Genomic DNA, 26,659 nt, shown 5'->3' on the forward strand with positions numbered 1-26,659 from the left:
TTTGCATACGGCATCAAAACATTAACATCCCTGGCAAACGCAATCTATTGACCATCTGTTGCCCAATTCAAGACTGAATGCATCTGTGTATACTTTAGATCAGTGGTTCCCAACCTGTTTCAGCTACTGTACCACCAACTGAATTTTGCTCTGCCCGGAGTACCCCTGAAGTACCCCCTCTTGTACACTTTACTAGTAGGCCTATGGTCTGATGAATCTTCAGTCTTAAGTACCCCCTGTGGATAGGCCAAGTACCCCCAGGGGTCCTAGTACCCCTGGTTGGGAATCACTGCTTTAGATGCTCTTCTATATGGTTGAATTCTCTGTGGGGGTCAATGCAATGTTGACCCTGTTTCACATTCTAGTTTCCTCTACCTGTCCACAGCACTGCATGCATAAGGTAGGCTGTGTGGGCTGTGGGGACAATAGACCCCAACTGTACTGTGCCATCTCATAAATTGTTCTGTTGAGTCCAGAGACAGGTGCCTAACATGTGACACAGCAGTCCATCATTGACACAAGCAGCAAATGTTTCTGGTATCCCTGTGTGTCCTGAACAATCACATGTGTGTGGCAAACCTGTTGTGTTGTGTTGATGTGTGTATTTAAGACTAAGCCATGTGTACCATGTACTTCAGTACAGTGGGCCTAGAGTTATTCCCATACAAGTGTTATAAAGCAGTCCTATAGTGCATACGCACAGTGGTAGCCTAGCCTATGTGTGGGCTTCCATAGGTCTTCTGGGTGCAGTGGTACACATGCCAGGTGGACAGTCTGTGAATATGATGGTCTGTCACCAGTGGCCTGGAGTTTCCCTGGAGACCATGTGACTGGTATTTTTTCTTCTCTCTTTTTAGGAGTTGTGTTTATTATGGGATGTTGGTGGCTGGAGTATTATGGTCTGTCAGAGAGAGGGCGGGAGGAGGAGTGTCTCCATGACAACGGGGTTGCTAAGGGGCTGGGACTGAAGGGGAAGGGTGTGTGTGCAGTAGAAGTGTACGTGCATGAGCGTGTGTGTAGAGGGGGGAGGTGTGTGCAGGATGAGTATTATGGTCTGGCCGTTGCGAGGTAACTATGCAGAGTTGTGTGAGTGTTACAGAACGCAGAGGGGGGGTTATTCTGGGATGTCTGCCCCCTTTGTGTGTTTGTGAGGATGTTAGCTAAGCTCTGCTAGCCACTGAGGCTGGGGGAGAGAAGGGGGACCGAGAGTGTGCAACGTGTTTTACGGGGTCATTAACGACACATTTTATTGCGCTGGAAATTGTTGCTCATTAATTTCTATTAAAGACCATTTCTGAGAGACAATTATTACACGAAGGAAACCCATCTCTAACAGGCACTACAGTAAGTTTCTCACAAGTCTTAGTGGTTTCACTTGAACCCTGACTGTAACTGTAAGTTTGCCTAAATTGAGTTATATCGCGAGTGGGGCAGTATTCCAGAGAAGTGCTATAATATATATATCTATTCAATACACGATGATTGACGGGTGTCCATTGCTACAGCTTCCTGTGCGGTGTGGACAGAGGCATGCCAATTGAAAACAAATGTTTTTCGATGTAATTAGATAGTTAACATGTCACACCTTGACCTGTCAATATAATAAATACTTATTATTAAGCGAAAAATACCAATAGGATTGCTCATTCAAGCAAATGTTTTTTTTCTTCTTACAGCGCTCCCCCCTCCTCAGGACACCCCCGTTCCATTCTCCACCACCCACACGTCATTTGCCCTCCTCCCTCACAAGATCGGGCAAGGTTCGGCGGAGGGATTAGCTCGCTTTTAATTGAAATTAATTATTATTGAAATATGTCGGGAAGCGAGGACGAGAGGGAAGACTTGGGACCTACTGCACTTGCACATGGTAAGACAGCGATCTATTTTTTCAGAACAAGCTTGCAGGTTGGTAACGTTAGTTAACGTTACGTTAGCTAGTTAGCTAGCTAATTTGCTAGCTACTCTAGTCTTGTACTAGTAATGACAATTTACGTTAGGCAGCCCAGTTTGCTAGCTAGCCGAATGTTTTGCTTCTACACTAGCTGGCAAACTTGATAGCAAGCTAGCTAGCTACCTATAGAGAGTGCGTAAGGATTTGCGCTGTCAATGCATGCTTGTTGTTGTTAGAAGTTGCGTCCACGACCATTTGCTGGCAAAGTCACACGAGTCATGCCTCTGTTTGGTACTGTACTGGCAACTGGCGTGCATATCTTTCCATCAAAATGTATCCAAAACGCTGTCAATAAAGCTTGTCTGGAGTTGACAGTTTCAGAATTTTATACAAATCCCTCGGTAATCTATGAATATATTTTTTAATGAATGGAATTATCTCATAATTATCTCAATCAATTATGCATTCTATTCAATCAATTCCTGTACCCTTTCCAACGGCAGATGAGGAGGAACCAGAAGAGGCTGCGTCTGACGTCGAGGTCCCCACCAAGTCAAAGAAGAAGAAGAAAGCCAAGAAGAGCCGTGAGAGCAGGATCAGCAAGAGACCAAGACCTGTAAGAGAGGTAGGATGGGCATGATCCTCCCTTACATAAAGTAGCCTAATCACTGATATCAGGGATTGCTCCAAGGAAGTTGGGAGGGAAAATGCATTTTGAAGTATAATAATAATACGGATAGCCCCTAGCCTTTGACCCTTACCTTTTGACCTGACCTTAGTATCAATTTTCAGCATTTGTGAGATTTATTTTTCTTCGTATTTGCATCTAAGTTGAGTCATTTTGTTTCCTATCTCAGGAGGTGCCAGTCAGCTCACCAGAACCCCTCTTAGCAGTAGAGCAAGTAGCGAGGGAGGAGGAAGCGGGTGGAGGAGGTAGGGCCAGGTCAGAAAGCGAGGGAAGTGATTACGCCCCGAGGGGGAAGAAGAAGAAGCGCTCCAGCTCCTCCAAAGACAAGAAGAAGGGAGGAGGGACAAGTGGAGAGAAGGAGAAAGGAGGAGGAGGCTCATCCAGCTCCAAGAGTAAACGCAAAGAACCAGAACTAGAGAAAGATGATGATGATGATGATGAAGATGAAGAAGAAGAAGATAGCCAGGTGAGGATGAAGGCTAAGAGGATGTAGGTGGTGTGTGTGGGTTGTACAAGGGAGACGTTGGAGCTGTTCCCTGTTTAGACTTTGAAGCAGCCCCTGCAATGCACTTAAGTTTCTAAGTGACCCTGAATGTAATGATATCCTAACTCCTCCCACTCTGCAGGAGCCCAAGAGCTCGACTCAGCTGCTGGAGGACTGGGGCATGAAGGACATAGACCATGTCTTCACTCAGAAGGACTACACCACCATCACCAACTACAAGGCCTTCAGCCAGTTTGTCAGGTTAACACACCTCTCTCACGTCTCATGTTTTCTACTTGCTTTTTGCTATTCTCCTTCTGTTTCCACTGCAGCAGGTTTCAGTACCACTTCATCTGGATAGCGCAGCGTTTGTGGATCGGGGGAGAAAGTTACTTCATATCTGTGTGACTGAGCTAGCTACGACCAGTCTGAAACTGCCCCTACTTCTACCCCAAACTTAAACTAACATAGCAGGCGTAAAAAGACACTTGAGCGGAGTCCCCACATCCGTTTTTTCAGAGGAAACGGAAGTTAGGTTGAAAATACTGAATCCCTGAAAACCGCAAACATCTGCTTTCTGCCGGCCCCCCCGTAGAGTGCCCCAAACTTAACCTCTGTCTCTCCTCTGGCCTTACTTCCCCAGACCCCTCATCGCAGCCAAGAACCCCAAGATCGCTGTGTCCAGGATGATGACTCTGATGATGGCCAAGTGGAGGGAGTTCAGCACCAACAACCCTCTGAAGGTAACATATTACATGACATTACATTGCTATAACATTACATTACATTGCTATTACATGACATTACATTGCTATAACATGACATTACATTGCTATAACATGACATTACATTGCTATAACATGACATTTCTATTACAATACATTACACATTTATTTTGACTATGATTGCATGTTCTTTATAGCAACGGTCCTGATTTCCATCCTGCCTTGTCTAACCCTCTGTAGGGCTGTGCCAGTGCCAACGCAGCCCTGGCAGCTGCCAACGTGGCTGCGGCCGTGGAAAGCATGGTGGTGGCAGGGGCAGAGGCAGGAGGGGATACTGGGGCGGGGGGTAGTGCCGCTAAAGACTCCTCTCCAGCTGCACCCGCTTCCATACCTGTAGCTGTGCCCGCTCCGCCCGTACCCCCACTCCGCAAGGCCAAGACCAAAGAGGGCAAAGGTGAGGAACAAGTTAGAGGAATGCTGATGGAGGGAGCATGTATAATATTATTGTTGGTGGTTCGTTGTTGTAGAATAAGGGGATCATTTAACTCTGTCCGTCTCCCTCTGCAGGCCCCAATGCTCGCAGGAGGTCCAAGCCCAACCCTAAGCCTGCCCCCAAGCCCAAAGCCAAGAAGGTGGCTCCGCTCAAGATCAAACTGGGAGGCTTCAACAGCAAGAGGAAGAGATCCTCGGTAAGAACACTAACTTGTCTGAGAATCAACTGATATGCAGTAAGCCTTGCCTTACTTCTGTCCCACAATTCTATCATTGTATCTTTGTGTCTGTTTCTCTCTCTCCCTGTGTTGTTGCAGAGCGAGGAGGATGAGCTTGACGTGGAGAGTGACTTTGACGACGGGACCTTTGAAGTCTCGGACGGCTCCAACAGCCATAGCAGCCGCTCCAAGAAGAAGGCCAAGTCTGCCAAGAAGAAGAAGAAAGGTTGGCATGGAAATGCAACTGTCATCTCTTGACCTCTCATTCCATGTAGTGGAGGTGTTAGAACACCTGTGTGTTTTACTGTGCTTGGGGCTATAGCATGTAGACCAGTGGTCAGTTACATACCTTAGTTCAGGAGAGCTATAGGGAGTGCAGGTTTTTGTTCCAGTCCAGCACTAGCACACTTGGTTCAACTAATTATGTTGTTGATGATCGTGTGATTAGAGGAATCAGATGTAGTTGCTCTGGGCTGAAACCAAGGACCTGGCTCTCAGTCAATCATCTGATAATATTATATGTTTTTAACAGGACCATCATCATGTACCATCCCCCTCCCTCCTAACTTCCCCTCTTCCCATTCCAGTTGAGGAGGATGGTGACGGCTATGAGACAGACCACCAGGACTACTGTGAGGTGTGCCAGCAGGGAGGGGAGATCATCCTGTGTGACACCTGTCCCAGGGCCTACCACATGGTCTGTCTGGACCCTGACATGGAGAAGGCCCCCGAGGGCAAGTGGAGCTGCCCCCACTGTGTAAGTACACAATGTACCCAGTCTGAAGTCGGCCCATAGTCCAACCCATGGCTAGGTAGAGTTGACACCATATTGCTTGTATATACTCTTATGTATTTTCTCTTTAATGATTAAAGATTGGTGTGATATCCTATTTTTGATGTTGACCTTTTTCTATCCTCCTCCTATCTTTCACTCTCCCTCCCTTTGTCCTTCATCACATCACTCCCCTCACACACACCCCTACCCCCCCCGTTCCACTCTCGCTTCCCCTTCATCGTTCCACTCCCCTCTCTTCCCATTTCCTCTCAACACCCCCCCCCCCAACCCCTCCCCACTCCCCTTCCGGCACTCTCACTACCCCCTCCGCCACACCCCTCCCACATTCTTGTCCCCCCCTCACCCTCCTGCTCTCCCCTCCCACTCTCTTTTTGTTCCTCTGTCCCTCCCTGCAGGAGAAAGAGGGGATCCAGTGGGAGGCCAGAGAGGAGCTGTCTGAGGGAGAAGGGGAGGACGAGGAGGTGGGGAGGGATGAGGGATGGGTGGAGGAGGAGGAGGATGACCATCACATAGAGTTCTGCAGGGTGTGTAAGGATGGAGGAGAGCTGCTGTGCTGTGACACCTGTACCTCCTCCTACCACATCCACTGTCTCAACCCCCCCCTCCCTGAGATACCCAACGGGGAATGGATCTGCCCACGCTGCATGGTGAGCCCTGCTGCCACACACACACACACACACACACAGACAGAGAGAGAGAGAGAATCTCAACGTATGGGGGTTGGATGTACATTATTATTAAAGAGAACATGTTCTGTTATATGTGTGTGGGTGGATACACCTACATCATATGGAATTCTTGATTTGAGTTGAGTCAGCTATACAGCTAGCTGTTAACTCTAATTTCCGATCTCTTTAATGCTGGCATTGTTTTTTAAATGTATAATGACAGAATATTGCAGATAGAAATAGAAATGCAATATGTAGTGTTGACATGATTGACAAAGAAGGTATTTTCTACACAAGATATTTATTTGTGAATATATATCTGATTGTTCCTGAATTTCCCTCCTCAGTGCCCGGGCATGAAGGGTAAAGTCCAGAAGGTTCTGACCTGGAAGTGGGGTGAACCCCCGCCCCCTACACCTGTGCCCCGCCCCCTGGACCTCCCGGCCGAGGCCCCAGACCCCGTCCCATTGGCCGGCCGACCAGAGAGGCAGTTCTTTGTCAAGTGGTGCAACATGTCTTACTGGCACTGCTCCTGGGTCCAGGAGCTACAGGTGACACGCACAACCAGCAATATGCAGGCTCAATTAGGGCTGTGGCGGCCATTACATTTAATCACAATAAATCCATTATTTATTTTAGTCAGGTCTAAAGAAACATTATGATATGAAGAAAATGTATTTCAGGTGAACATAATATGAGTTGGCCTACTGTAGGCCTATGTTATCTGTCTATGCTCCATGCCATACATAGGAGTACCCTTTGAAGAACCCTTTTTGGTCCCAGGTAGAACACTTTTGGGTTCCATGTAAAATCCTTTCCACAGAGGATTCTACCTGGAACCCAAAAGGGTTCTACCTGGAACCAAAAAGGGTTATCCTATGGGGACAGCCAAAGAACACTTTTGGAACCCTTTTTTCTATGAGTGTAGGCTTGTTCATTTAGCTGACAAGATATGTGTAACGTAAATGCCAGGAGTCAGGAAACAGGTGCAGGTGAGTTTAATAATGAAAAGATACAAACATGAGAAGCGTACTGAAGCTGAGAGAAAACAATACCACCTAATGACTGATGACAACTGAGGGCTAAATAAAGGAGGTGAGTTTTAAATGTATGATAGGCCTACTGTTTTGATGATAAGTGTTTGATGTGATTTTCGAAAAAACATTTGCATTGATGTCAGAGTGGTTAGAGGGACAATAGAGCCCTGAGTACCAGATCATTAGGACCTGATGGTAGTTAGCAAGTTGGGTACTACCAAAGCATGTCCAGAGTGCATAAAAGGAGATTACCGTGACTCAACGGTCACGTGGAATTTGACTGCGGTCATGACTGCCGGTGTGGCGGTAATACGGTCACCGCAACAGCCTTATGTACTAGATAGAGAGTAGACTCATCTTTTTCCCTCCTCGCTATTTTCCCTCTCTCCAGTTGGAGCTGAACTGCCAGGTGATGTTCCGTAACTACCAGAGGAAGACAGACATGGACGAGCCCCCGCTGGTGGACTTCGGAGGGGAGGGGGACGATGACAAGAGCACTAAGAGGAAGAACAAGGACCCCCTGTACGTCCACATGGAGGAGGAGTTCTACCGCTACGGAGTCAAGATGGAGTGGCTCATGATCCACCGCATCCTCAACCACAGGTAGAGCACACACACCTGGGATACACACACTAACACACACACCTGGGATACACACGCTAACACACACACACCTGGGATACACATGCTAACACACACACACACCTGGGATACACACGCTAACACACACACACACCTGGGATACACACGCTAACACACACACACACACACCTGGGATACACACGCTAACACACACACACACCTGGGATACACACGCTAACACACACACACACCTGGGATACACACGCTAACACACACACACACCTTGGATTCACACGCTAACACACACACACCTGGGATACATACGCAAACACACACACACCTGGGATACATACACTAACACACACACACACACACACACTTGGGATACATACGTTAACACACACACACAACTTGGATTCACACGCTAACACACACACCTGGGATACACACGCAAACACACACACCTGGGATATATACACCAACACACACACACACACACACCTGGGATACATACGCTCACACACACACACACACACACACACTCCTGGGATACATACGCAAACACACACACCTGGGATACACACGCAAACACACACACACACCTGGGATACACACGCTAACACACACACACACCTGGGATACACACGCTAACACACACACACAACTTGGATTCACACGCTAACACACACACCTGGGATACACACGCAAACACACACACCTGGGATATATACACCAACACACACACACACACACACCTGGGATACATACGCTCACACACACACACACACACACTCCTGGGATACATACGCAAACACACACACCTGGGATACACACGCAAACACACACACACACCTGGGATACATACACTAACACACACACACACCTTGGATTCACACGCTAACACACACACACACACCTGGGATACATACGCTAACACACACACACACACACCTGGGATACATACGCTAACACACACACACCTGGGATACATACACTAACACACACACACACCTTGGATTCACATGCTAACACACACACACACACACCTGGGATACATACACTAACACACACACACACACACACACACCTGGGATACATACGCTAACACACACACACACACACCTTGGATTCACACGGTAACACACACACACCTGGGATACATACGCAAACACACACACCTGGGATACATACACTAACACACACACACACACACACACTTGGGATACATACGTTAACACACACACACAACTTGGATTCACACGCTAACACACACACCTGGGATACACACGCAAACACACACAGCTGGGATATATACACTAACACACACACACACACACACACCTGGGATACATACGCTCACACACACACCTGGGATACATACGCAAACACACACACCTGGGATACACACGCAAACACACACACCTGGGATACACACGCTAACACATACACACACCTGGGATACACACGCTAACACACACACACACCTGGGATACATACGCTAACACACACACACACACACCTGGGATACACATGCTAACACACACACACCTGGGGTACACACGCTAACACACACACACACCTGGGATACATACGCTAACACACACACACCTGGGATACTACACTAACACACACACACACACCTGGGATACACATGCTAACACACACACACCTGGGGTACACACGCTAATGCACACACCTGGGATACATACACTAACACACACACACACACCTGGGATACATACACTCACACACACACACCTGGGATACATACGCTAACACACACACACACCTGGGATACATACACTAACACACACACACACACACACACACCTGGGATACATACGCTAACACACACACACACCTGGGATACATACGCTAACACACACACACACCTGGGATACATACACTAACACACCACAGTATAGGTAACATACTACCTCCTAACACAGGCGTGTCAAAGTCAGTTCTGTAAAGGAAAAGGCTGTTTTTTTGTTTTTTTTAAACCTCTGTATCCTATTTGTATCATTACAGATGTAAATGATCAAATGTGCATCACCATAATATCATAATTCTCTCCTTCCCCTCTCGTCCTCTCTCCAGTGTGGATAAGAAGAACAACATGCACTACCTGATCAAGTGGAGGGATCTGGCCTATGACCAGGCCTCCTGGGAGAGTGAGGAGATGGACATCCCAGAGTACGACCAATACAAGCAGACCTACTGGAACCACAGGTACACACACACACACACGAACATGCACACACTCACCCATGCATACACACACAAACGCCGACATCTCTGCCTATAGCAACCTATAGTAACCTATAGCAATAATCTAATCCTCTTCATGTCTTGCATCTTTCTCTACCTACCCCCTCTTCCATCTCTCTCTCTACCCCCTCTCTACCCCCTCTTCCATCTCTCTCTCTCTCTCTCTCTCTTCTCTCTCTCTCTCTCTCTCTCTCTCTCTCTCTCTCTCTCTCTCTCTCTCTCTCTCTCTCTCTCTCTCTCTCTCTCTCTCTCTCTCTCTCTCTCTCTCTCTCTTTTTTTTCTCTCTCTCTCTCTCTCTCTCTCTCTCTCTCTCTTCTCTCTCTCTCTCTCTCTCTCTCTCCCCCCCTCTCCCTCTTTCTCTCTCTCTCTCTCTCTCTCTCTCTCTCTCTCTCCCCCTTCAGAGAGTTGATGTTGGGAGATGAGGGCAGGCCCGCTAAGAAGCTGAAGAAGATAGCTAAAGTGAAGAAGAGTGAGAAACCCCCTGCTAACCCTGTGGTGGATGTAAGTACGGGTACTTCCTTGTTCCTTTTCATGTGAATCTTACAAATCTCCCATTGACATTGATTCATGATTTTGCTCTATGATGTAAATTAAGATGTTTATCTTCCACTTCCCCTCCAGCCCACCATCAAGTTTGACTATCAGCCAGACTACCTGGACACTACCAGGGGAACGCTGCACCCCTACCAGCTGGAGGGCCTCAACTGGCTGCGCTTCTCCTGGGCTCAGGCCACTGACACTATACTGGCTGATGAGATGGGTCTAGGCAAGACTGTCCAGACCGCTGTCTTCCTCTACTCACTCTACAAAGAGGTGTGTTGTTGGGGTCTGTGTTGGGGTCTGTGTGTGCTGGATAGGTAAAAGGATGTAGTCATCTGATTCCACAGCGATGTGTTTCTGAGTGTGTGTGTGTGTGTGTGAGAGAGATCCTGTGTGTATGTAAGTTTGTGTCTCTCGTCCAGTCTGCCTGCCCCTGTCAATAATTTCAGTGGGGGTAGTGGCAAACCCTGGACGAACAATAAAACCGCCCATCAAAGGGGACTAGTCCAAAAAGAGGGACTCTGTCCTAAAGGCAGGGCGGGACAAATACAAGCAAAACTCCACCTAGTCTTATCAGAAGGATAGGTTGAGTTATTACCCTACTGCTAAATATCTAGCTACGTGAATTATCAGTTGAGTGTTAGGGGATAAGGGCCGGACATGTCAATCGGACTTAGGCAATTCCCTTTTCTGATTCAACTGAAGTGTTTTACTCACTCGCCTATTTATACCTGACCTTCCACCCCTCAAGGGTCACTCCAAGGGCCCGTTCCTGGTGAGCGCCCCCCTGTCCACCATCATTAACTGGGAGAGAGAGTTTGAGTTGTGGGCCCCGGACATGTACGTGGTGACCTACGTAGGAGATAAGGACAGCAGAGCCGTCATCAGAGAGAACGAGTTCTCCTTCGAGGGCAATGCCATCCGGGGGGGCAAGAAGGCCTCTAAGATGAAGGTGAGCGACGAATGGGATGGGAGGATGGGGAAAGACTGATAATGTACAGTCATGTTTTTTGTTGTTGATTTTTTCTATCTCCCTCATTATATCTTTATTGTTACCCCCTAATCCTCTGCCCCCTCCCTCTCTGTCTGCCCCCTGCAGAAAGACTCATCGGTGAAGTTCCATGTCCTGCTTACGTCCTATGAGCTGATCACTATAGACCAGGCTGTGCTGGGCTCCATAGACTGGGCCTGTCTGGTGGTGGATGAGGCCCACAGGCTGAAGAACAACCAGTCAAAGGTCAGACACACACCAGTACCATAACCATTATAGCCATAACCAGTACCACAACCATTATAGTCATAACCATTATAGCCATAACCAGTACCATAACCATTATAGTCATAACCAGTACATAACATTATAGTTATAACCATTATAGTTATAACCAGTACCATAACCATTATAGTCATAACCTGTGCCATAACCATTATAGTCATAACCAGTACCATAACCATTATAGTCATAACCAGTACCATAACCATTATAGTCATAACCAGTACCATAACCATTATAGTCATAACCAGTACCATAACCATTATAGTCATAACCAGTACCATAACCATTATAGTCATAACCAGTACCATAACCATTATAGTCATAACCAGTACCATAACCATTATAGTCATAACCATTATAGTCATAACCAGTACCATAACCATTTTAGTCATAACCAGTACCATAACCATTATAGTCATAACCAGTACCATAACCATTATAGTATGACATATCCTTGCATGAACACAGCGTTATTAGTATAGCTATGGTTATAACCACTCAAAGATGAGAGATCACCCCGTTTTGTGAAGAGGGCAGCTGAAGTATAAAAGTCTGTCTCTCTCTGTGTAGTTCTTTAGGATTCTGAATAACTACCCTCTCCAGCACAAGCTGCTGCTGACTGGTACACCTCTACAGAACAACCTGGAGGAACTCTTCCACCTGCTCAACTTCCTCACCCCAGTGAGGTTCAAGTCAGTATGCCTACACTACTGTGTGGTGGGGGGGGTGTGAGTGCTGCTATTGCTTAGTGTTTTGTGGTCCTGATGTTTCTTTTTGAACAAATCCAGTAACTGAAACAATAACAAAAGTCACCCCTATGAGGTACAAACTGACCCCGCTTCTCTCCCTCTGCTCTGCAGTAACCTAGAGGGGTTCCTGGAGGAGTTTGCTGACATCGCCAAAGAAGACCAGATCAAGAAGTTGCATGACATGCTGGGACCACACATGCTCAGGAGACTGAAGGCCGACGTCTTCAAACACATGCCCTCCAAGACTGAGCTCATCGTACGAGTGGAGCTTAGCCCCATGCAGAAGTGAGTGATGAGGAGGAAGAGGGGAGGGTGGAGGGGAGGATGGTGGTAGGAATCAAATCAAATTGGATTTGTCACATACACAGTTTACAGCAGGTATAAAAGGTGCAGTGAAATGCTTACTTGATAGCTTCCTCAACAGTGCAGTACAATCAGTGCTAGCACATGCTAATGAGTGGAGAAGTCTAGAAAATAAGGAAATAGAGGATTGAATGTCAGTAGTGTAGTGTTGCAGAAGTCTCATGTTGGCTTCTATTTCTTGTTTTCTGGTATTAATTTAATTGTGTGATGCAGGAAGTACTACAAGTTCATCTTGACGCGTAACTTTGACGCCCTGAACACCCGCGGAGGAGGAAACCAAGTGTCCCTGCTCAACGTGGTCATGGACCTCAAGAAGTGTTGCAACCACCCCTACCTCTTTCCCGGAGCTGCAATGGTACGATCCAAACCCATTATCTGAGACATGGGCCATACCATTGATTCGATGCTTGATGGAGGACATCAATTTGTGTGTGTGTTTGTACACGAGTAAATGTTGTCTTGAATGTTTATGATTTTGTTGGTTATATTATGTGTTAAGAGGCTTTGATCAGCATGCAGTCTACTTGATGATGAGTTTTAATTCATTAATTGACTGATGTTTAATTGATTGATCTCCTGCAGGAGGCGCCAAAGATTCCAAACGGAATGTACGAGGGCAGTGCCCTCACAAGGGCTTCTGGGAAACTGACTCTGCTGCAAAAGATGATGGTTAAACTCAAGGAGGGAGGACATAGAGTGCTCGTTTTCTCTCAGGTACACACACACACACACACACACACATACACACACACACACACACACACACACACTAACTGTCTCTGTCTCTTGGTAGATGACTAAGATGTTGGACCTGCTGGAGGACTTCCTGGAGAACGAGGGTTATAAGTACGAGAGGATTGATGGAGGTGTAACGGGGGGCATGAGACAGGAGGCCATCGACCGCTTCAACGGTGAGACACACACACATGGGTTCATGGATACACTAATGACAGCGCAATTGGAACACTAACTTTAACTGTGAAAATATGAAATGGAAGTAACTATTTGTCTTTTGTCTCCTCCCTCCCTCTTTGTATCCCTCCCTCTTTCTCTCCCTTCCCCTCTCTCTCCCTTCCCTCTGTCTCTCTCTCCTCAGCTCCTGGCGCCCCTCAGTTTGCCTTCCTGCTCTCTACCAGAGCGGGAGGTTTGGGCATCAATCTGGCAACCGCCGACACCGTCGTCATCTACGACTCTGACTGGAACCCCCACAACGACATCCAGGTACACACACACACACCACACACACACACACACACACACACTTGAGGCACGCCTCCTACTCACTTCTCCTCTTCCAATCTCTTCCCCTCTCTCTCTCTCAGGCATTCAGCAGAGCTCACAGGATTGGTCAGAATAAGAAGGTTATGATCTATCGCTTCGTTACCAAGGCGTCTGTGGAAGAGAGGATCACTCAGGTAAACACAGTATACCAAAGCCTACCAGACTCATACATAGTGGTAGGTAAAAGACAGACACTAACTCCTCTTCTCTCCTCCTCTCCTCATCCTCCCCTCTCATCCTCCTCTCCTCCAGGTGGCTAAGAAGAAGATGATGTTGACCCACCTGGTGGTACGTCCTGGGCTGGGCAGTAAGACAGGCTCCATGTCTAAACAGGAGCTGGATGACATCCTCAAGTTTGGAACAGAGGAGCTGTTCAAGTACGAGCTGGGAGAGGGTGAGTCACTAACTACTAACCATAACCAGATCAATCCACTCCAAACAGGTAGCCATTCCTGTTGTCAGAGGCCGTAGTATCTGCTGCTTTTCCTTCAAACTAACGAGTGATTTAGACCTGGGAAACTAGGTGTGTGGCCTCTCCAGTCTTTCTTTCTTACACACTCTTTCATTGTACGCCTCGCTCTTTCCTTGTCCCTCGCTCTTTCCTTGTCCCTCTCTCTTTCCTTGTCCCTCTCTGTCTCAGGGGACAACAAGGAGGATGACAGCCAGGTCATCCACTATGATGACAAGGCCATAGACAGACTGCTGGACAGGAACCAGGAGTCAGAGTCAACCGAGGACACAGAGATCCAGAGCATGAACGAGTACCTCAGCTCCTTCAAAGTGGCCCAATACGTCGTCAAGGATGAGGAGGAGGAGGTGTGTGTGTGTGAGAGATACTGTGGAAGGTGATGAACAGGAGAGATGACCCATACTTCTGAGAGTGTGTGTTATTACACTTCTTATTTGTGTGTGTGTTTGTAAACCGAGTTCTTCCATCCTTGCTAACCTGTGTGTGTGTGTCCAGGAGGAGGAGGTGCAGCGTGAGGTGATTAAACAGGAGGAGTCCGTAGACCCAGACTACTGGGAGAAGCTGCTGAGACACCACTATGAGCAGCAGCAGGAGGACCTGGCCCGTAACCTGGGGAAGGGCAAGAGGACCCGCAAGCCTGTCAACTACAACGACGGCTCTCAGGAGGAACGAGGTAGTAGACGGGGTACAGAACAACGCTGCACAATGCAACCTTTTTTACCTACTCTGTGTGTGTGGATGTGGACATGTGTTTATGTGTGTGGTAGGTAAGGTGTGTGGGATAGGAGTGTGTATCTTTGGTGTTATATTGGAGCATGTGAGTGTGTTTTGTGTGTGTGTGTTAATGGTTTGTGTTCGTATTACATGTTTGTCCATGTCCCATCTCTGTCCTCTGTGTTTTTTAGGTGTTTCTAGTAGTATTCTAGGATTAAGCGTGGGCATGATGTTTCCTTCCTGCTGTCTCAGTACTCTCTCCTATCTGTCTCTAACAAGATTGGGGTCAATTCCAGTTTCAATTCAGAAAGTTAATTGAAATTAAATGTATGTTTGAAAATTGCCCACTGACAAGAAAGTGACCCCAACCCTGTTAATGACTTTGGTATTGACTAGTTTAGTTTTCTTGTGAAGTTGGTTGAAGTGAATTTCTGTGATTGTATCTATTCTTCACTTTCTCTTCCTTCTCCCCTGAAAACAGAGCGGTCTGTGTCCTAAAACTCTCTGATTGGCTAATCCTGTCTCTTCCCCGCCCCTCTCTCTCCATTCTATAAGCAGATTGGCAGGAGGATCAGTCTGACAACAACTCAGATTACTCTGTGGCCTCCGAGGAGGGCGATGAGGACTTTGATGAGCGATCAGAAGGTAACAAACACTATTGTCATGAATTCATATTGATTACAGTGCATTCTGAATGTATTCAGACCCCTTCACTTTTTCCACATTTTGTTACGTTACAGCCTTATTCTAAAATGGATTCAATAGTTTCCCCCTCCCTCATCAATCTACATACAATACCCCATAATGACAAAGCAAAAACTGGTTTTGAGAAATTTTAGCAAATTTATTAAAAATAAACATCTGAAATATTATATTTACATAAGTATTCAGACTCAGTACTTTGTTGAAGCACCTTTGGCAGCAATTACAGCCTTGAGTCTTCTTGGGTATGACGCTACAAGCTTGGCACACCTGTATTTGGGGAGTTTCTCCCATTCTTCTCTGCAGATCCTCTCAAGCTCTGTCAGGTTGGATGGGGAGCATCGCTGCACAGCTATTTCCAGGTCTCTCTAGAGATGTTCGATCGGGTTAAAGTCCAGGCTCTGGCTGGGCCACTCAAAGACATTCAGAGACTTGTCCCGAAGCCACTCCTGCGTTGTCTTGGCTGTGTGCTTAGGGTCGTTGTCCTGTTGGAAGGTGAACCTTTGCCCCAGTCTGAGGTCCTGAACGCTCTGGAGCAGGTTTTCATCAAGGATCTCTCTGTACTTTGCTCTGTTCATCTTTCCCTCGATCCTGACTAGTCTCCCAGTCCCTGCCGCTGAAAAACATCTCCACAGCATGATGTTGCCACCACCATGCATCACCGTAGGGATGGTATTGGCCAGGTGATGAGCGGTGCCTGGTTTCCTCCAGACGTGACGCTTGGCATTCAGGCCAAAGAGTTCAATCTTGGTTTCATCAGATCAGAGAATCTTGTTTCTCATGGTCAGAGTCCTTTAGGTGGCTTTTGGCAAACTCCAAGCGGGCTGTCATGTGCCTTTTACTGAGGAGTGGCTTCCGTCTGGCCACTCTACCATAAAGGCTTGATTGGTGGAGTGCTGCAGAGATGGTTGTGTTTCTGGAAGGTTCTCCTATCTCCACAGAGGAACTCTGGAGCTCTGTCAGAGAGACCATCGGGTTCTTGGTCACCTCCCTGACCAAGGCCCTCCTCCCCCGATTGCTCAGTTTGGCCGGGCGGCCAGCTCTAGGAAGAGTCTTGGTGGTTCAAAACTTCTTCCATTTAAGAATGATGGAGGCCACTGTGTTCTTGGGGACCTTCAATGCTGCAGAAATATTTTGGTACCCTTCCCCAGATCTGTGCCTCGACACAATCCTTTCTCGAGCTCTACGGACAATTCCTTCGACCTCATGTCTTGGTTTTTGCTCTGACATGCACTGTCAACTGTGGGACCTTATATAGACAGGTGTGTGCCTTTCCAAATCATGTCCAATCAATTGAATTTACCACAGGTGGACTCCAATCAAGTTGTAGAAACATCTCAAGGATGATCAATGGAAACAGGATGCACCTGAGCTCCATTTCGAGTCTCATAGGAAAGGGTCTGAATAATAATGTAAATAAGGTATATCTGTTTTTCATTTTTCATTATGGGGTATTGTGTGTAGATTGATGAGGGGGGAAAATTATGTAATCCATTTTAGAATATGGCTGTAACGTAACAAAATGTGGAAAAAGTGAAGGGGTCTGAATACATTCCGAATTCACTGTATAAGGTCCCACAGTTGACAGTGCATGTCAGAGCAAAAACCAAGCCATGAGGTCGAAGGAATTGTCCGTAGAGCTCCGAGACAGGATTGTGTCGAGGCACAGATCTGGCGAAGGGTACCAAAAAATTGCTGCAGCATTGAAGGTCCCCAAGAACACAGTGGCCTCCATCATTCTTAAATGGAAGAAGTTTGGAACCACCGAGACTCTTCCTAGAGCTGGCCGCCCGGCCAAACTGAGCAATTGGGGGAGAAGGGCCTTGGTCAGGGAGGTGACCAAGAACCAGATGGTCACTCTGACAGAGCTCCAGAGTTCCTCTGTGGAGATGGGAGAACCTTCCAGAAACACAACCATCTCTGCAGCGCTTCACCAATCAGGCCTTTATGGTAGAGTGGCCAGATGGAAGCCACTCCTCAGTAAAAGGCACATGACAGCCTGCTTGGAGTTTTCCAAAAGGCACCTAAAAGATCCTCTGGTCTAATGAAACCAAGATTGAACTCTTTGGCCTGAATTCCAACGTCACATTACATTCACATCTGGAGGAAACCAGGCACCGCTCATCACCTTGCCAATACCATCTCGACGGTGAAGCATGGTGGTGGCAGCATCATGCTGTGGGGATGTTTTTTAGCGGCAGGGACTGTGAGACTAGTCAGGATCGAGGGAAAGATGAACGGAGCAAAGTACAGAGAGATCCTTGATGAAAACCAGCTCCAGAGCACTCAGGACCACAGACTGGGGCAAAGGTTCACCTCCAACAGGACAACGACCCTAAGCACACAGCCAAGACAACTCTGAATGTCCTTGAGTGGCCCAGACAGAGTCCGGACTTGAACCTGATCGAGCATCTCTGGAGAGACCTAAAAATAGCTGTGCAGCAACGCTCCCCATCCAACCTGACAGAGCTTGAGAGGATCTGCAGAGAAGAATGGGAGAAACGCTCCAAATACAGGTGTGCCAAGCTTGTAGTGTCATACCCAAGAAGACTCAAGGCTGTAATCACTGCCAAAGGTGCTTCAACAAAGTACTGAGTAAAGGGTCTGAATACTTACATAAATGTGATATTTCCGTTTTTTATATTTAATAAATTAGCAACATTTTCTAAAAACCTGTTTTTGCTTTGTCATTATGGGGTATTGTGTTTAGATTGATGAGGGGGAAAAAACGATTTCATCAAATTTAGAAAGAGGCTGAAAATGTAACACAATTTGGAAAAAGTGAAGGGGTCTGAATACTTTCCGAATGCGCTGTATGTGTCCGTGTCCGTGCGAATAAATGAATCTGTGTGTGTGCCAGTTCGGATTAGTCCTTGCTTGTGTGTTTTCGTGCAAATGACAGAAAGTGAAAGAGTGTGTGCGTTTGTGTGTGAGAATGAGCGACTGATTCTGTCAACCAGTTGTAACAGGCCAATTCAGTTATAATAATAGTACAGACTATTCCACACAACAAGTCTAAGTAAGCAGAAGCACAAACCCAACACTTTATGGCCGAAGGCTTTTAGATAGGGCGGTAAACCCCAACTACTGATACAGGGTTAGGTATTTGTTAATCCCCCAAATGGTTAGTTTAGGATTGGAGGATAGAATAATCCGAATATAGATCTGTGGTTAAGGTACATTTCTACCTGGAGTGTTACGAAGCTATGTCCCATGCTAACGTCTTTCAAACTGCCCCTACAGATTATACATAAACAGACGTAACTCCTGCATCGACTAGTAGGAGAGGGCAGCTAAATGTACACAATGAATCAATTCTGTACAGTGAATCATCCATGTTGTTTTTGAGGATCTGTTAAAATTCTTCACTTTTTGTAGTTATTTTGAAGTTTATAGTGTAGCGCTCATACATAGAATTAGATGAAACTTTTGAATGCACGTATGATTACATCCATTCATTGAGTTTATGGATATCCAATAATTGTTAAGTTAATATATGATTGTGGTCTACATGACATTTGGTTAGGTCAACATGACATTTGGTTAAACTACAAGTGTTATGAAATGGAAGGGTTGCAGGTAAAAATGATGGTGTAGAATACCTTTTTATTTACATTGTTGGAACAACATTTCCATTGATGAAATTCACACACAAATCCAGGACATTTATGTGTGTATGTATTCTGTAAGAAAGACAATATATATTCGATATAAAGAAGCGATTTGGTTGCAAAACAATAATTAATACGATGTTAGTCAGAAATGTGGTCTGGGTTTGAACCATTGATTGAACGGCAGATGAGTTACCGATTGCGCCACCATAGTAAATAAAATAAAAAAGTGATCTCAGATTTCTGCCTGAATCAGCGACTCTTTAATCCTGTCATAATCGTACATATTTCCATGCTAAACAGTAAACGCGTTGACAGAAATGTAATCTGATGTCTCAGTTGACGTTCGCGGCACAGAACATTCAGAACGGATTTTATTACAGCGCGACAGATACAGTAGCTACTCGCGGTTAAATTTTTATTTCTTGAGGTGTTCCTTTCGATCATCCGCCCGTGTCGATAGCTACGGTCAGTGAGTAGCTACGGTCAGTGAGTGAGTGCTCTTTCAAGATCGGACATAGCGAGGAGTAGCAGCATCGTCTGTGACTACGCAAGCTACTAATTCAATTCAAAGGGCTTTATTGGCATGGGAACCATGTTTACATTGCCAAAGCAAGTGAAATAGATAATAAACAAAAGTGAAGTAAAAAATGAACAGTAAACATTACACTCACAAAAGTTCCAAAGGAATAGAGACATTTCAAATGTCATATTATGGCTATATACTGTGTTGTAACGATGTGCAAATAGTTAAAGTTAGCTATTAGCTAATCTTCGCTAATATCAGGGATGTATTCACTAGGAACAAAGGAGGGACCTTCCTGAATTTTTTCAATAGAAACTCTTGTTTAGGCTATGTAGCAAACCGTTTCCCGTTTGCAACTGTTTGAGACTGTTTGCTAAAATGTGAACTAATGATACACACCTTTGCCACCTTGCTCTGAATTTTTTCAGCAAGTTCACTGATGATGCAGCAACAATGTATCAATGTACGTCTTTCTGACAATACAGGGTTTGAATCCCTTATCAAGTCACATTTTGTGGTACACTATTTCAAATAGGTCTGTCTGCAACTTTTATCTGCAATTGGTTGTATAAATTGCAAAGGCTTTGCTAAAACAACATCCGGTAGAGTAGTAAAATAGCACACAATTTCATGCTGTTTTGAGGGGTCATTCAATCAAAATCTCATATAGTGACGTAGCGGATTTACCCCAACTCTATTGCAGGACAAATTGTGTGTGTGTGTCAGTACACATTTATATGTGTGTATTTTCTGTGTGAGACTACCATGACCTGTGTTTCTCCCTCCAACCAGCCAACTCCCGCAGGCCAAGCCGCAAGGGGTTGAGGAACGAAAGGGACAAACCACTGCCCCCCCTGTTGGCCAGAGTGGGAGGCAACATCGAGGTCAGACTGCAGCTTCTATCAGTCTCCCTCCATCTGTCACTCTTAAAAGAAAAATCGACACATTGTTCTCTTTATATCTCCCTCTACAAGCAGTATTTTCTTTCTCCATGTCCATTTCTGCCTGCATATTTTCCCTCTCTCTCTTTACCACTTGTCTTTTGACTCTTTCAGTGTGTATGTTGCTCTAAACCTCCCCCCCTCTTCTCTCTCTCAGGTGTTGGGCTTCAATGCACGCCAGAGGAAGGCCTTCCTGAATGCAGTGATGCGCTATGGGATGCCTCCCCAGGATGCCTTCACTACCCAGTGGCTGGTCAGAGACCTCAGGGGGAAGTCTGAGAAAGAGTTCAAGTGAGTCTGTGTGTGTGTGCAGTCTAAGAATGTGTGTGTGTTCCCAGGGGTCCGTATAGCAGTATTCTCTCTCTCCCTTCATCTTTCCCTCTCAGGGCGTATGTCTCTCTCTTCATGCGTCATCTCTGTGAGCCGGGGGCTGACGGAGCGGAGACTTTCGCTGATGGGGTTCCACGGGAGGGGTTGTCACGGCAACATGTCCTTACTCGCATCGGTGTGATGTCATTGATCAGGAAGAAAGTAAGCAATGTCGTTTCTTTGTTTGTTTACAGCATTTGGTATTGTTTTGTTTTAATTTAATTTATGTATGTATTGATTGTATTGATGTCCAGGTGCAGGAGTTTGAGCATGTGAATGGCCAGTGGTCCATGCCCTGGATGATGGAGCTGGAGGAGAACAAGAGGCTGGCAGCCATCGCTGCTGGAGAGGACGTCAAAACACCTTCTACTGGAACCCCCGCTGACACACAGCCCAACACCCCCGCCCCAGGTACACACACACACACACACACCTTCTACTGGAACCCCCGCTGACACACAGCCCAACACCCCCGCCCCAGGTACACACACACACACACACACCTTCTACTGGAACCCCCGCTGACACACAGCCCAACACCCCCGCCCCAGGTACACACACACACACACACACACACCTTCTACTGGAACCCCCGCTGACACACAGCCCAACACCCCCGCCCCAGGTACACACACACACACCTTCTACTGGAACCCCCGCTGACACACAGCCCAACACCCCCGCCCCAGGTACACACACACACACACACACACACACACACACACCTTCTACTGGAACCCCCGCTGACACACAGCCCAACACCCCCGCCCCAGGTACACACACACACACACACACACCTTCTACTGGAACCCCGCTGACACACAGCCCAACACCCCCGCCCCAGGTACACACACACACACACACACACACCTTCTACTGGAACCCCGCTGACACACAGCCCAACACCCCCGCCCCAGGTACACACACACACACACACACCTTCTACTGGAACCCCCGCTGACACACAGTCCAACACCCCCGCCCCAGGTACACACACACACACACACACACACACACACCTTCTACTGGAACCCCGCTGACACACAGCCCAACACCCCCGCCCCCAGGTACACACACACACACACACACACACACACACACACCTTCTACTGGAACCCCCGCTGACACACAGCCCAACACCCCGCCCCAGGTACACACACACACACACACACACACACACACACACACACACACACACACCTTCTACTGGAACCCCCGCTGACACACAGCCCAACACCCCCGCCCCAGGTACACACACACACACACACACACACACCTTCTACTGGAACCCCCGCTGACACACAGCCCAACACCCCCGCCCCAGGTACACACACACACACACACACACACACACACACACACACCAGCCCAACACACAGTAAAATGAAAATATGCTCAATCATTCTCTCACTCACTCTCTTTTTCTCTGCCTTTCTCTCTGTCGCTAACAGAGGACCTCACTAAGTCTGAAGACACTGGCAAGGAGACGGACGTAAAGAAGGAGGGAGAGGCAGAAAAGGACGGCAGGGCGCACAGCAAGACAGAAGACCCAGAGGTGAGCAGTCTTTATTAGATTATACTGCACCATCATCAGTGTCATCCCATCACAACCCTAATCCTAACCCCTTTTTCCTCCTTGCAGATTATTGAAATCCCAGACGAGACTGAAAAACTCTCGGAAAGGAAAGAGGCGGAGGGAGAGTCCTCCACGACAAAGAACGAGAAAGAAAAGGACAAAGACACAGAAGAGGAGAAGGAGAAAGAGACTGAAGAAAAGGAAACCAAGGAAACCCCAAAAGAGACGGCAGAGGAGGAGAAGGAGAAGGATTCCCCCACAGAGGTCACGGGTGAAGGGTCAGAGGCCACAGCAGTGTCAGAGGAGGCCAAGCCTAAAGGTCAGTCGGGACAGTCAGGGTGATACAGATACTGTATGAAGGTCATTTCTCCTGTGGTTGTGACCTCTGACCTGTGTTCAATCTGTTATAGTGGAGGAGAGCAAAGAGGAGATGGACACCAGTCCTCCTGCAGAGAACAAGAAAGGTAGGGTCTTCCGTTCCATACACACATGTACGCGCACACACATGAACAAACATATGGTGCTTACCCAGTATTCTTCCTCCCTTCAGAGCAAAAAGAGGAGAAAGATGGTGTGAAGACGGAGGAGTCTGGCAAGCTGCAGAATGGAGAGAACGCTAAAGAATCAGTGGCAGCAGCAGCGGCGGCGGTGAATGTGAGTGAGGAGAAGAAGAAGGCTACCAAGCAGAGGTTCATGTTCAACATTGCAGACGGAGGATTCACAGGTGCACACACAGATCAAGGATCAGCTAACCCTCCCCAACTCCCTAACCTTAACCATTGGGGGGCAGGGGGATGCAAAACTGACCTTTGTTCATTCTCTCTCTCTCTCTCTCTCTCTCTCTCTATCTCTATCTCTATCTCTCTCCCTCCCCTCCCAGAGCTCCACTCTCTGTGGCAGAACGAGGAGAGGGCAGCGACTGTCACCAAAAAGACATTTGAGATCTGGCACCGTCGCCATGACTACTGGCTGCTGGCTGGCATCATACAGTATCCTTTCACTCTGTACCAACCTCGCTCTGCTAATCAAAGTGTGGAGGAGAATGTTATTAATTGGATCAGGTATGTTAGTGCTGGGCTGGAACTAAAACCTATAGACTCCTGTATCTCTCCAGGACCAGGGCTGGAGACCACTGCACTACTCAGCAGGTCAGAGGTTTGGTGGGAGGACTGAATCATTGTGATGTATTGACCTTTGACCGTGGAGCCTCTCAGACACGGTTACGCTCGCTGGCAGGACGTGCAGAGCGACGTGAAGTATGCTATCCTCAACGAGCCCTTCAAGGGGGAGATGAGCCGAGGGAACTTCCTGGAGATCAAGAACAAGTTCCTTGCTAGGAGGTTTAAGGTGCGCTGGGATGGCTTGATGTTTCTGGCTGCTTCTGTCTATTGATCCACTCTCTATCTTCTTTAATCTCTCTCTCTCTCTCTCTCTCTCTCTCTCTCTCTGAGTGTCTGTTCAGCCATCCCTCTCTCCTACTCTCTCTTCCTTTCTGTTAATCGCTCTGTCTACCTCTTCCCTCTCCTTCTCTCCTCCTGTCATATCCCTTACTTCTCTCTCTCCTCCTCTTACCCCTCTCTATCTCGCTCTCTCCTCCTCTTACCTCTCTCTCTCCTCCTCTTACCTCTCTCTCTCCTCCTCTTACCCCTCTGTCTCTCTCTCTCTCTCTCTCTCTCTCTCTCCTCCTCTTACCCCTCTCTATCTCTCTCTCTCCTCCTCTTACCTCTCTCTCTCCTCCTCTTACCCCTCTCTCTCTCTCTCTCTCCTCATCTTACCCCTCTCTCTGTCTCTCTCTCTCTCTCCTCCTCTTACCCCTCTCTCCGTCTCTAGTTGTTGGAGCAGGCGTTGGTGATTGAGGAGCAGCTTCGCAGGGCAGCCTACCTGAACATGTCTGAGGACCCAGCCCACCCCTCCATGGCCCTCAACACCCGCTTCAGTGAGGTGGAGTGTCTGGCCGAGTCCCACCAACACCTCAGCAAGGAGTCCATGTCAGGGAACAAGCCTGCCAACGCAGTACTGCACAAAGGTAGGCTACACACACACACACACACACAGACTCACTCTCTTTCTTTCTCATTTTCACTTTTCCGTCTCTGCTTTTCTGACCCACTTCATCATCTTTCTCTTTTTCTTATTTCTCTCTCTCTCTCTCTCTCTCTCGCTCTCTCTCTCTCTCTCTCTCTCTCTCTCCATCCCTTTGGTTATTTGACTGTGGTGGTGGTAACTCTTCCTCTCTCCTTCAGTTCTCAAACAGCTTGAGGAGCTTCTCAGCGACATGAAGGCCGACGTCACCCGTCTCCCGGCAACCATCGCCCGGATACCACCCGTCGCCGTGAGGCTACAGATGTCGGAGAGGAACATCCTCAGCCGGTTGGCCAGCCGGGGGTCAGAGGTCACTGGCCAGAGCCAATCACAGACCACACAGCAGCAGATGCAGGTGCCACGCTGACCAATTCCGCCAGTCCTCCCCTAGGCGTCCTCCCTCACGTGTTTTGGAATCGGAGAGTGACCCTCATCTCACCTCCACTCTGCTCCTCTCCTGTTCCCAAACCAAAACTCACACTCTGGACAGTAGAGTAAGGTCTCTACCCCCAACACCTCTTCTCTGGACACACAGCAGACTACAACTGCTTCCTCTTCACCCAAAGACACCTGGAGGAACATAGTCTCTATTCTCCACTGGGAATACACACCTTCTCTACAGTTTCTACCTAATGAACTGAAGCACTGTCTATGTGTCTGTCTGTTATGTGTCTAACCTTCACACAGAGGTTGTTTTCACTGTATCTTTCCCCAACCCTGTCTCTAAAATAGACAGCTGTGTACCTGGCTCTGTCCCATAGAATTAGAATGGGTAGACTGAACATTTCCACTCCAAGTAAAGGTTCTATAATATGTGGACTCGTGGTTCTATGGGTGTGCAGAATTCAATTCGATATGCAACATGTACAATTCAATTGTGCATCAGTGGGTAAATGTGAAATCATGTGGAATTTAGAACTATGTCTGTTCTGCCCATTCCATTTCTGAGTGTGTACCTCTTCTGAGTGTGTGTGTGTGTGTAGCTGGGCACACTGCTCCTGACACAGCTCTATACTTCCCCACAGAGAGACTGTTAATAGCTATCAACTGACGAGGATGCTTTAGTAGAATAATATTGGTTCTGTGTTACACTCCTGCGCCTTCCCCCTCTTCACTGCTCCCCTCACCTGTACACTCAGGTGGTCCATAACACTAGCCTGTTATTGGCTCTCCCCTCTCCTCGGCCACGCCTCGTCCTGCAGCTCTACATTCCTGATTGGCTTCTTGAACAATTGCATCACAAATTTGTTCCCAAAGGCCTCGCCCCGTTTTTGCCCAAATAAGGACATGCAATAGCTCCACAAGTTTAGACACACGGGACGGCATTGAGAATGATGGCAATCTCTAAATTAATTAAATGTCTTAGTCTAACGTTTTGTTCTTTTACATTCTGGAATATTATTATGGTTACCACCTTGTTGATTTTATCGTTACAGTTTCTTTTGAGAACTACAATAAAAAGGGTAACAGTTTGTGAAGCTTGTTTCCTTGTCCTTTATTATGTGAGGGAATTATTTCCTGGGCACATTACATTGTAATGACCAATGGTACACGTCATAATTTGACCTACAAGGTCTGTGGAAGGTCATCATCTGATTTTACCGCATC

The 26,659-nt window shown here is 47.2% G+C and overlaps 1 protein-coding gene across 6 annotated transcripts; it reads left to right on the plus strand.

Annotated features, from left to right (window-relative positions):
• Nucleotides 1–1,007: 1,007 nt before the first annotated feature.
• Nucleotides 1,008–26,529, plus strand: LOC121542947 (chromodomain-helicase-DNA-binding protein 4-like). 6 transcript variants are annotated; one of them, XM_041852588.2, is made up of 41 exons: nt 1,008–1,068; nt 1,677–1,867; nt 2,395–2,516; nt 2,749–3,045; nt 3,206–3,324; nt 3,707–3,806; nt 4,029–4,242; nt 4,356–4,477; nt 4,598–4,724; nt 5,086–5,255; nt 5,690–5,941; nt 6,310–6,513; nt 7,391–7,602; nt 9,682–9,813; nt 10,254–10,353; nt 10,474–10,665; nt 11,144–11,344; nt 11,492–11,629; nt 12,239–12,360; nt 12,529–12,702; nt 12,994–13,135; nt 13,363–13,494; nt 13,574–13,691; nt 13,877–14,001; nt 14,103–14,195; nt 14,314–14,455; nt 14,702–14,877; nt 15,026–15,215; nt 15,800–15,889; nt 20,876–20,967; nt 21,182–21,315; nt 21,411–21,555; nt 21,648–21,804; nt 22,845–22,948; nt 23,036–23,288; nt 23,380–23,433; nt 23,520–23,693; nt 23,850–23,958; nt 24,184–24,316; nt 24,800–24,995; nt 25,213–26,529. In XM_041852588.2, the coding sequence occupies exons 2-41, from the start codon at nt 1,813–1,815 to the stop codon at nt 25,416–25,418; spliced, it is 6,018 nt and encodes a 2,005-aa protein (XP_041708522.2). In that variant the 5' UTR covers nt 1,008–1,068; nt 1,677–1,812; the 3' UTR covers nt 25,419–26,529. The 6 variants fall into 6 exon arrangements, with proteins under 6 accessions (XP_041708522.2, XP_041708521.2, XP_041708524.2 ...); XM_041852587.2 differs by lacking the exon at nt 1,008–1,068 and adding an exon at nt 1,120–1,344; XM_041852590.2 differs by lacking the exon at nt 1,008–1,068 and adding an exon at nt 1,120–1,344 and having other exon boundaries at nt 15,803–15,889.
• The last annotated feature ends 130 nt before the right edge of the window (nt 26,530–26,659 follow it).

The sequence above is a fragment of the Coregonus clupeaformis genome, unplaced genomic scaffold (genome assembly GCF_020615455.1).
Source record: "Coregonus clupeaformis isolate EN_2021a unplaced genomic scaffold, ASM2061545v1 scaf0440, whole genome shotgun sequence".
NCBI classification, from domain to species: domain Eukaryota; kingdom Metazoa; phylum Chordata; class Actinopteri; order Salmoniformes; family Salmonidae; genus Coregonus; species Coregonus clupeaformis.

Coding starts and splice junctions, on each gene's coding strand:
- LOC121542947 (XM_041852588.2), top strand. CDS start 1,813: ATGTCGGGAAGCGAGGACGAGAGGGAAGACTTGGGACCTACTGCACTT. Junction 10,666..11,143: donor TCTACTCACTCTACAAAGAG/GTGTGTTGTTGG, acceptor CCACCCCTCAAG/GGTCACTCCAAGGGCCCGTT. Junction 21,805..22,844: donor GCCCAACACCCCCGCCCCAG/GTACACACACAC, acceptor TGTCGCTAACAG/AGGACCTCACTAAGTCTGAA.